The 10,621-nt window shown below is 43.5% G+C and overlaps 1 protein-coding gene across 3 annotated transcripts; it reads right to left on the reverse strand.

Moving 5' to 3' along the window:
* Positions 1 to 719: 719 nt before the first annotated feature.
* Positions 720 to 10,084, reverse strand: polm (DNA polymerase mu). 3 transcript variants are annotated; one of them, XM_023960522.1, is made up of 12 exons: positions 9,663 to 10,077; positions 8,246 to 8,417; positions 6,919 to 7,017; positions 6,677 to 6,847; positions 6,534 to 6,605; positions 6,350 to 6,470; positions 5,729 to 5,861; positions 3,662 to 3,764; positions 3,298 to 3,525; positions 2,831 to 2,914; positions 1,984 to 2,113; positions 720 to 1,114 (listed from the first exon to the last, which is right to left on the reverse strand). In XM_023960522.1, the coding sequence occupies exons 1-11, from the start codon at positions 9,851 to 9,853 to the stop codon at positions 2,027 to 2,029; spliced, it is 1,461 nt and encodes a 486-aa protein (XP_023816290.1). In that variant the 5' UTR covers positions 9,854 to 10,077; the 3' UTR covers positions 720 to 1,114; positions 1,984 to 2,026. The 3 variants fall into 3 exon arrangements, with proteins under 3 accessions (XP_023816290.1, XP_023816289.1, XP_023816291.1); XM_023960523.1 differs by lacking the exon at positions 720 to 1,114 and adding an exon at positions 1,293 to 1,388; XM_023960521.1 differs by lacking the exon at positions 1,984 to 2,113 and having other exon boundaries at positions 720 to 1,545; positions 9,663 to 10,084.
* Positions 10,085 to 10,621: the final 537 nt, after the last annotated feature.

Raw genomic sequence — 10,621 nt, forward strand, 5'->3', positions numbered from 1 at the left:
CCTCTTTGATTGGCTCCATTCAGCCCCTTTCATCTCTAATGAGGCTGTTTGCTTCTCTGTTATGGAGACCCCCCCCCCCCCCCAGGGAGACCACAGGGACACACGTCCCAACAGAGAGACCAGCAGCTCAGCTCAGAAAATCCACGTTAATCTGACAGAAACTCTGCAGAAAACCCCAATAAAGCTGCTCTCTGTTTATTCCAAAGAAATCTACAAATTATTTGGATTTTATAAAATCTGATTATTACCGTTGGTAAAAAAAAAAAAAAAAAGTAGACCTTTAATTTGGATTTTTTTTTACATTGGAGCCAAAAATTCCTATTTCCCAAAAAATATTACAGGTTTACAGATAATTGTACATTAAAGTCATAACGAATTGGATTTAAGCAGTAATTAATTAAATCATTTGGGAAACAATTATAAAAAACATTTGTCAGATTTTTACAACATCTACTAAAAACTGAAACACATTACATCATTAAAGAAATAAATTATTTTTATTTTTATTTTAAATCTTGTCCATAAACATATATTAAAGGTCTGTTTTTATTTTATTCCATTTAATGCTTTATTAAATTTATCAGGTATTTTTATTTGAAAATTCTGCATTTTTAACGACTTTAGTCTGATTTCAACTATTAATGGGTTTTGGCCTGCTGGCAAAAATAAATAAATAAGAAACAAACAAATTGTGTCATTGATGACAAACACAGAAATGGTTTTTAAATTGAGTTTTAGCAACATTTATTTAAAAAAAAAATCGTAGAAAATGTTGAAGTTTTCAAGCATTTAACATTAAATAAAAAAGTGAAAGTTAAAACTGTTAACAGTCAAATGAACTCATCCAAACCTTCTTAACTTCTGCTGTCAAAATATTTAAAATATTTAAATATTTTTGTTTCATGTAACATTTTAAATTGTTGCGTCTTTTAACTTAATGAACAAATAAAGTAAAAGTTTGACCAAAAAGAAGAAAATGGACATTTTAGCAGCAGAAGTTTCTGCAGCGTTTTGGTGGATGTTTTAACACACGGAGCCTGAAGTCCAGATCCTCCTGAACTTTAGACGGTTGGAGGCAGCGCCGGCCGGACGGCGGCGTCTCCACAAGCAGCATCTGCAGAGGTGAAGACGGCACAACGACTCAGGATGTGGCCCTTTGATGCCGAATGGATTCCTCATGCAGATCAAGGCGCTGATGACGCCTCATCATCATTGATCTCCACTGCCGGCCGTCTCCAGCGGTTGCCCGCCCCGTCTGTAACACGCTCAGTTAAGGCCTCTTCCCCTGTCCCATTGATCCCTATCAAGCTCATCAAAGGCTCCCGGGGGCTTTGATGGGGGGCCCCGCGGGGGCGGGCCTGCTGGACGGGGAGGCGCTGCCACTCCTCCTGGAGAAATGTGGGTGGATTTCAGAGCGCCGGGTTTGTTCTGCAGGGCGCCAAACGCTCTCAAGCTTCTGCCGACACCGCAGCCCAACATAAAACTGTCTGTTTTGGGGCTTTTATTTTGACAGGTGAAACCACGTTTGTGGTCCTTGGATCGTCTCTGTGGTCGCAGAAGCAGATCTCATCATTCCAGCAGAGGCAGAATAAAAAATATTTACATTTAAGACATAAGATTGTCTGTATTTGTGCTTCAGAAGCCACTAAAAACTGAAATAAACGCTTGATTTTTAGCCGTTTTTGCTTTAAAAACAAAAATGTGATTTGCATCTTTTTTTTTTTTTAATCTGAACTGGATAAAACCGTGACTGAAACGTTTTTTTCCTCGCCACGCGCCGCCGCAGACTGACGGCTCCAATCAGACGAAGCAGGACTTCATCAAACGCTTCACTAAGCTGCACCTCAAACCCGTAAAAACCCGCTGTTGGCTCGCCGCTCCTCATCCTGAGAGAGAAGCCGCCAGGTTTCAAACGCACAGCAAAGGCTGCGCCTGAGCAGGAGGCCACACCCCCTTTCCCGGCTGGGACTTTCCATTTGGTACCTGAAAGGGGCAGATTACGGTCCGGGGAGGTCCAAGCAGGCCTTCAGGCGTTCCTCTCCGAGGGGGGGACGAACTCCAGACCCAGATGGGCGAATATCTCCTCCTCTGATGCGGCTCTCAGGTACGCGCCCTGTAGGAGAGGCACACCTGACACGTGCTGCCAAGGGAGCCCAGGTGGGCTTTTTTTAACCACACGAGACGAGAAACGCTTTCAGATGATCCGACTCCACGTCTGAGGAGCTTCCACCGTGGGTTTATAATCAACGCAGACATTTATTTTTAAATCCTTCTAAATTTAATCCAAGTAAAGGAAAGATTATAAGGATTTAATCCCAGATTTTGTTTTTTAATGTTCAGAAAAACCTTTAAAGCAAACATTTTGTCGGGTCAACTCCATCCATGCACAGTTGCTATGGAAACGGAAAAAGAAAAAAATGCTACTTAAAAAAACTGATAAGTATTTTTCAAGCTGGGAAAAAAAAACCTCCATGTTGAATGAAATGTGATATTAGACACGGTTGCTAGTTCTGCGACAGCGACGGGCGTTAATCTTAATGATCCAAGTTATTGCAGTTCTGAACTGACCAATCAGCTGCCTCATTAAAAGTAGGCGGAGCCTGCTGGCCCCTATGGTCAACGTTCCAAACCTTTGACAGATTGTGTACCCTCAAGTGGTAGGGGTGTGGCCTCCCGTCAAGCTCACTCCTGAATGGTGAGGGTGGTTGCCATAGAAACTCCGGCCGACGCGGACCAATCACAGCTTGCAGATGACGTCGCACTCACTCAGTCCAGATCACAGATACAGACAATGAACTCCACACTCTGTTTAGCCGCCCCCCTCATTTACCTGCTTGTTGTCGTAGAGGGCGTGGCTGCTCAAGGACATGCCCCTCTCATGCCCCGCCCACCGCCGGAGTTCCCTCTCAAATAACTGGAAAAAACATGAAGATCAGAAAAGGAGGAGAACCTGGCGTGTTTTTTTTCTTCTTTTTCATACATTATAATAAAGCAAATGAATTAAATTGGCTTAAAGCTAAAACTGTTGTCTTGAAGAACCTCTGATAACATAGAAATACACAGCGTAGAACTACTCTAGAGTCTGTCAGTGAATACGCCTGAAAAAATAATCCTTTTTAATCTGCGGCACAAAAGTGTTTCAGGTTGTAATGGATGAAAGATCTCATCAAGTCGGCTCATGCTCGACTGTTTGCCGATGACGTGGTTCTGAGAACCACAGAAATCAAACATCAAGCTTTGCCTCACAGGAGATCCGTCAGAAGATCTGTAACACCTGAGGTCAGGCCTGAAGCTCACCTTGGATCCCGTCCAGCCCAGCAGGGCGAAGGCGAACTGGCTGATGGGAGAAACCACCAGGTCCACCCTCACGGCTCTCCACGCTCTCTGGGGGGTCTCTGCTGCTCCGGGCAGCTTGAAGATGGACAGACATCTCTCAAAGCGGTCCATGTTGGATGGGGGGCGACCAGGACCATCTTTGGACTCCAGGTAGGAATTCCTGGTAGTTTTCTGATACAAAATGAAACCCTGGAGAGAAGAAAGAGGAAATAGCTTCTGATGGATTTTGTGTGCCTCTGCAGACACTCAGAGTGAGGAAGACTTTCCATGGAACCCATCAGGTTCACAGAAGCAACAAGCAGCAACGAAGAGGATGAAGACTTACCTCCGCTTCCAACCAGGAGACCACCTTAGGCATGAGTCCCTCCTCTCTGCCCTCCTCCGGGTGAGTTATCAGGAAGTCCACGTCGTGGCCGCTCGGCTTCCCCCTGCAACAGCAGCAGCTGTTGACCAACACAAACATGGATCCAGAGCAGAAGAGATGGAGAAGCAGCTGCTGCTACGAGAGCAGAGCTGGAGGAAACCAAACACCGACATGCTAGTCAGTGTCAGTGTCAAAGAACGCAGACGTGACAGATCTCCATCTGGATGAAAATATCAGGAAACTAGAATAATAAAGTTTTTTTTCTTAACTAAAAGTCAAACAATAAACACGAGAAGCAGATTTTGGTTTGTTGTTGATCAGAATCGATAAATAGTTTGAACTAAAATGTAGATTTTCCAACGAAAGATGGAAATAATCAGACAGGTGGGATTGGGGTGGGATTAGGGTGGGATTGGGGTGGGATTAAGGTGGGATTGGGGTGGGATTAAGGTGTGATTGGGGTGCGATTGGGGTGGGATTAGGGTGGGATTGGGTTTGGATTAGGGTGGGATTGGGGTGGGACTCTAAAGAACCTAAAAATCAAAGTCACAGAGGCAGAGAGAAGAAGACTGTCTCTGCTGTGAAACACGGAGGAGGCTCGCTTATGGTCTGGGCTGCTTCACTCATTCTGGAGCCAGATGTTCTGCCTGGTGTCAGAACATCTGGTCTCAGTCTTCATGGGCCTCTCAGGTGGAGAACGGTCTAGAACACAAACACTGGTCTGTTCTGAAGGGTTCTTCTGTGAGTCCTGATCCAGATCCTGAAGAACATCTGTGGAAGGAGCAGAAACATCTGGACAGGACACCTCCAGACCGGAGACGGGTGCAGCAGAAGACCGGCTGCAGAAATCATCCATAGTTTGAAGGCTCCTTCATTATTTTCCAGAACTTTCTTTTTCAAACAATTCTGTGGAACATTTTAACGCCTGCCTAAAGTTCTGTTCTTTTTTTAAATCAGCTTGAAGGTTCTTCAGAGACCAGAGTGTTTTATCATCAGTCCTTAGGGTCTAATTCAAAGTTTGCTCCTTTTGGATCTGTTGACGTTGCTTAGACCAGTGTTTTTCAACCAGTGTGCCGCGGCACACTAGTGTGCCGTGGGAGATGGTCAAGTGTGCCGTGGAAAATTGCCCTCATTAACTGATCTGAAAACATTTCCCATCTCCAGGATTTCAGCTCTGTGTTCATCCAAACAGGCCCTGATAAAACACTGAGGATTTAGGAATATAAAAGATCGTAAAATACTTTTTCTTTGCGTTTATTTTATTTTATTAAAGACATTTTGATAAGAATGACGGCAGCGCGATTCAGCTGCAGCTCCGGCTGTGTTTGGGAAATGTCCGGTCCCTTTAACTGTCTCCACCAATCATTCTTGAAGGCTTAATCACATGTCATCAGTCTGCCCAATCAGAAGTGGTTAAAGTCTTCACTTCCTTGTCTCGATTTAGCTCGTAAAGTCGCTCAGTTCTAACAGAAATACCAGCTAAAGCTCGTCTTTAGCGGTGTAGCTTTCCACAGAATCCGGTATCAGACCGTGGAAAAAGTGAACAAAACAATGAAGCTCCGAAAACCGATCTCCGGCCGTTTGATGCACTACATCTCCCATGATGCATTGGGTTGTGAGAGTGACAGGGCACAAGGAGATCTGTCGTTAAACGTCTTGAAACCAACGAACACACATCAAACTGTTTTTAAATCTTCTAACTTAACTTTTATTGAATCTTTTAGAGAAAAAAAACAGCTGCAGTTTCCAGCTTTTTCTGCAACAATTATCACAAAAATGCATGTGAGATTGTGGAGGGAGGGGCTGTAGATAAATACAGACTATGAGTTTCTCCTTTTTTTTCCATTTTTGGATGCTGGTGTGCCGCGGGATTTTTTTTAAGCTTAAAGTGTGCCGCGGCTCAGAAAAGGTTGAAAAACACTGGCTTAGACCAACATCGATGTCCGTTTAGGTTCTGATGGTTCCGGTTCCACCAGTTTCAAGCCCTTCCTGCTCGTTCTGTGTTTGGGGCCATGCCACCTCCCTCACCTCCTGAATCCTCCGGTCAGAACGATCTGAGCTCCTCGTAACACGGAGGAGACGGCTTTCTCCACGATCGCCTCGATGGCGTCCGCCTCTGCCCGCGTGACCGGCTGGTTGATGTCTGCGTAGTGCTGCAGCCCTGGAACGCCGTCGAAGGAGAGAAAAGTGCAGATTCTGTCAGTACTACAAGTACCGACGTAAACACTACTACCAGTCCCGAAGTACACAGTTCTACTGGTACCGTTTAAAATCAGGGGTTTTGATGCTTCATTTCTGACTTGTCAATCACTTGTATTCTAGTCAGTATTGCTGTGCAATTCGAGCCAATCATTTTACCTTTCTGGCGATTGTGGGCGGACTCATATAAGAAGGGGTGTGGCCATATGGGTGGGCAGACCTTCAGGCAAAGTGCCAAAGCAAAAGTTTGTCTGAACTTCACAGATTCAACAGATTCTAATTCAGCGACTACGATCAGTGACGAGTACAGTGCAGCAAAAAAAAGAGCCACACTCGGCTTCATTCACGACCAGAAAACATTTTTATGGTTAAAGAAATCAAAAGCTGTTTTTCGGATTTTCTTTTTTAAGGTTTGTCCACATATGGATCGGTTCCCTTCTCAGCACTGACCCGCTCTCTGGGCTCGGTTGAGGACTTGTCCGGACGCTCGGAGCTGATGAAGGTCATGGATCCCCTCCCGGATCCATCGATCAGCTGTTTTGGCTCCGACTCCAAAAATCCCCGTCAGCACCTGCCGAGCAGCAGAGGTGACCCTCGGGACAAGCTGCGACCTGCTGGAGGTTAAAGGTCGTACCTTCAGGGCTTTGAAGCGCTCCGACCCTTTGGTGGACTCCACCTCGGTCGACGTTCCCGTCTCCAGGATCTCCTGAAAGATCCGAGAGGAAACGTTGGACGGCGTCTGAGGGGCCGAGAGCTGCGTGAGGGGCCCCCACTAACTTTGATGACCCTGAGGGAGTGCTCCCCCAGGCAGGGCAGCCCGCGGAGCTGCGACGCACTCATCACCGCCGAGGGGAGGGTCTTCAGCAAGGCGGCGGCCCGGCGGAACGCTACCCCTCGCCCCTCCTCATCATTGAGCTCTGCATTCTCAGCCAACAGCGACAAGGCATCCTTTGACAGGAAGTGATGTCACAGTGAGGCTTTCAGTCAGAGGACGGACCTGGTTTAGTGCTGGGGGGTACCGTGAGAGGCGCGTTGTGATTCTCCAGCGAGGTTCTCCTCTGACAGGCATAACTCGGCACAGAGAACACCTCCACCTCCGGTTCTCCGGCCTGCAGCTCCTGAGGACAGAGGGAGACGTTTGGGTTCTGCGTGGTCATCCAACCAAGTTCTGAGGGTTTGTTTCATCTCAGACTCTGCAGGCCTCAGCGTGTTACCCGCCGGACCAGGCGGTCAGAACATCAGAAAGTCTCCTTTGAAACTTTCAATCTTTATTAACACAAAACGGCCTCCTTAGCAGAAACACCACTGCCAAGCACGGAGGTGGAGGGATGAGAATGCGGGCTTGTTTTATGATCAGAATGAAGCTGTCAAATATCTCTTTTTGCATAAAAGAATATATAAATTTCACCTTAAGTATTTTTTAAGCCACAAAAACTGGAACTATGATGACGTATCATAGGGTCACATTAAAAGTAAGAAATAAATAAGAATAAAGTTAGAAACCATTTTAAAAAAAAATTAACATTCAAAAGAATTTATTTAAAATTTTTGATTTTTACAAATGTATTTTTTCGCTGCTTTTAAAAATAATTTTATGACAAATAATTGTTCATTTACAAAAAGTGTAATCAGATTCCATGAGATTCTTCAGTAGCTTGGTGTCCGTCCCATTTTGTTGAATTTTCTGTGACATAAATGAAACGTTTAGAATGTTTGTAATATATATAACATATGTAATGTTTGATTTTAAGGCTAAACGTAACATTTTATTTCTAAAAGAGGACGACTTTTTCCGCATAAAATAACCTTTTAAACCAAATTTTGACCTGTTTCTCTTAATTTTGTTGTATTTTTTCTGATAATTGTGCATCTTCATCTTTATTTTTCTTATAATCATAATTTTACAACATTTTTAATGATTTAACTTTATTCTTGCAAATTGTTTGAATTTTTTTCTCATAATTGTGCGACTTTATTTCCAGAAAATGTTGACTTTTTTTTCTGATATTTATTTATCACTTTTCTAGGAAGAATTATGACTTTTTCTTTAGAATTTTAGGACTTTAGTTTTTATTTTTCTTCTTCTACTGAGGCTCTGGTACTGCATCAGTGCAGACTGCTCCCTCTGCTGGCAAAACCAATGAACTGCAGCAAAGACAAAGCCTTTTCATAAAAACCGTCTGAATTTAAAAAGCCATCTCCCTTCATGCTGAACTGATGCTAAAGTGAAGTATTTTCAATACTACAGAAGGAAGGTTTAAGGAGTTTGCAGGATACAAATAAAAGTGGGAGATGTTTTTATTATTTAAGGAATCATCAGAGAATCCCCTGAATCTGATCAAAAACCTGCAGTTGGTGTCGGTCCAGAACCTCCACCGGCCGACCCGCCCGCATGCTGTCCGTGAACCAGCTGACGTCCAGCAGGTGAGGCGGTGGTCGGCTTCCGCCCTGCGACCTCAGCCACGCCCGGCCGTCTTCACCGGAGACGTTCTCACAAACCACGTGTGTGACTTTTTCACTGAGAAGTAAAACAAACGGAACAGAAAAAAACGGAGCAACTACTTATTCACAACGCTCCATTTGAGACCAAACTATGTTTGTGCAGCAGACGTTTGAGTCTGAGAAAGAAACCTCAATCTATCCGTTTTAAATTGGGCTGATTTGTAAAATAAACTAAACCAACATGACTGGATCTCTTCAGCTGTCAGACTGCTGAGCGAAAGCAAAAACCACAAGTTCACAGCTGTGATCAGACAATATCAAAAAAATACTGAAATCTTTGCAACAATATTCCTAAAAACCGTCTACCGTCTCACTAAAGTAACCGTGAGACGTCCGTCCATTCTCCAAACCTGCTCGACCTCCGTCTGGGTCTCTGGGTTGCTGGAGCCTATCCCAGCAAAGGCGGAGGAATGAGAGTCTTCAGTTTATTCTGGTTCTGGTGATTGTTTTGGAGAATTTTGGAACTTTTTAAAAAATATTTTTATAACATTTTTCAAGACTAACATGTTGTTTGTAATAGATGGAACAGTCAGTGAACATAATTAAATGACATAATTGAATTGCATTTTGATTTTAATATTTATCTGATAAAAATGTGAAATCAGAAAAATGAACCAAACTCTGATTCTATCAGACTTAATTTGCATTTAAACCAGTTTCTAATAATGTGCTCCACCGCCTAAAAGGAGGTCAACTTTGCTAAATGAGATCTACTCAGACATCTTGAATTGAAGCTCAGTTTTCCAAAACCACATTTTTTCTGTCCTGGTTTCAACAGGAATGAGCAGGTTTACACTCATTTAATAAAGAAAACTTATTATTTGCTTTTATTTCCATAATTTTAAAAGAAATTTAGCTTGCTGTGTGTTATTTACTAAGACGGAGTTTTAGGGCCACCAAAAAAAAAAAAGAATTATGAGATTTTAGGTCGTGAATTTATGAAGAAAAAAAGACTCGTAAATTTACGACTTAACAGTCGTAATTAAAAAAAAAACATTTTTTGTAAACTGGCCCTAAAACCCCGTCGTAATTTACAAACGTAACATAATGTCTATATTTTAAGCCTAAAAATAAAAAATTAAGATTTTCTTCCTGTTACTCTGCTGTCAATGATGAATTTTGACCCTAATGAGATTCCGTACATAGCTTCATTTCTGAACGTCCCAGCGAGTTTGCTTTCATCGAACAGAAACAGCAAATTCGGACCCAATTTCTTCGGTAAAGTGTTCCGCGTCTCCACCCCGACCGGAACCGGTATCACCTGAGCAGCTCTTCCACCTGGAACCCTTTCTTTCGCGCGAGCTGCGATAGGAAAGCTCGTCTGCTGGCTCCCATCTTCCTCTCCAGCAGGAACAGAACCACCCGCGGGAACTTGCTCGGTTCGGTTCCCCCGCTGGTGTTAGTACCAGACTTCCCGGTGTCAGAAAGTTTCCTCCGCTTTAACGGCACCATGGTGCATCGGGGACCAACGTAAAAAAACAAAAACAACTTAGAACTTACTTCGCACGTAAAACACAACTGTTAAGTCAACGACGTGCGGCGCCGCGGCGCCCCGGAATCCGTTTGTGGGTTTAACATGTCAGCAAACTTTTGCAGAGGCGCGCGACCGGATGCAGCTGTGCTGCGGCGCCGGCACCGAAGTGGGTCGCCAAAATAGTTCCGACTGGAAACAAAGACCGCGGTTGGTATGGAGGGCCGTTAGGGACAAAACTCCATCTTTTTAATTTTTTATGTACATCTGTCAACTTCAGTTAGTGACTGGAATAAAAATAAATATTTGTGTGTTTGCTTTATTTACTTGAAGGTGACAATTTAATTCTTTAAAAAAGTTGTTTTGAAGCAGCTTACTTCTGTTTTTTTTGTTTTTTTTACTGTGTCTTAACCAAAGTAGGTTTGTATGGAGACATTGGTGATTGTATGTATGGAAGGTAAGAACGGACAAAATGGTTACAGAACTAATCATCTCTGGATTAGTTCTGTAATTGACTGCATATGATATCTGGACTGAGTGACTCCTCCCCCTGGCACTCCAAACAGGAAGTGGCTATTAGAAGCTAAGATAGAGACATAAAAAGCTGTTACTCAGTCATTCTATTGGTCAGAAGAACCATTCTGGATCTGATACCTTTTTAAAACGTGATAATCCTCATATTTTCAAGATATAAACTAACACATCAAATGCCTCAAAAAAAGTAGTGGGCTGTGTTCGAATTCCTTCCC

Source organism: Oryzias latipes, chromosome 12 (assembly GCF_002234675.1).
Source record: "Oryzias latipes chromosome 12, ASM223467v1".
Classification (NCBI taxonomy): domain Eukaryota; kingdom Metazoa; phylum Chordata; class Actinopteri; order Beloniformes; family Adrianichthyidae; genus Oryzias; species Oryzias latipes.

What these genes read in the sequence shown, in the direction of transcription:
- polm (XM_023960521.1), bottom strand. Translation starts at nt 9,853, where the DNA reads ATGGTGCCGTTAAAGCGGAGGAAACTTTCTGACACCGGGAAGTCTGGT. An exon ending in ACTCCCTCAGGGTCATCAAA is followed by an intron (nt 6,606 to 6,676) that starts GTTAGTGGGGGC and finishes CGGATCTTTCAG; the next exon opens with GAGATCCTGGAGACGGGAAC. An exon ending in TGGGCTGGACGGGATCCAAG is followed by an intron (nt 2,915 to 3,297) that starts GTGAGCTTCAGG and finishes TGTTTTTTCCAG; the next exon opens with TTATTTGAGAGGGAACTCCG.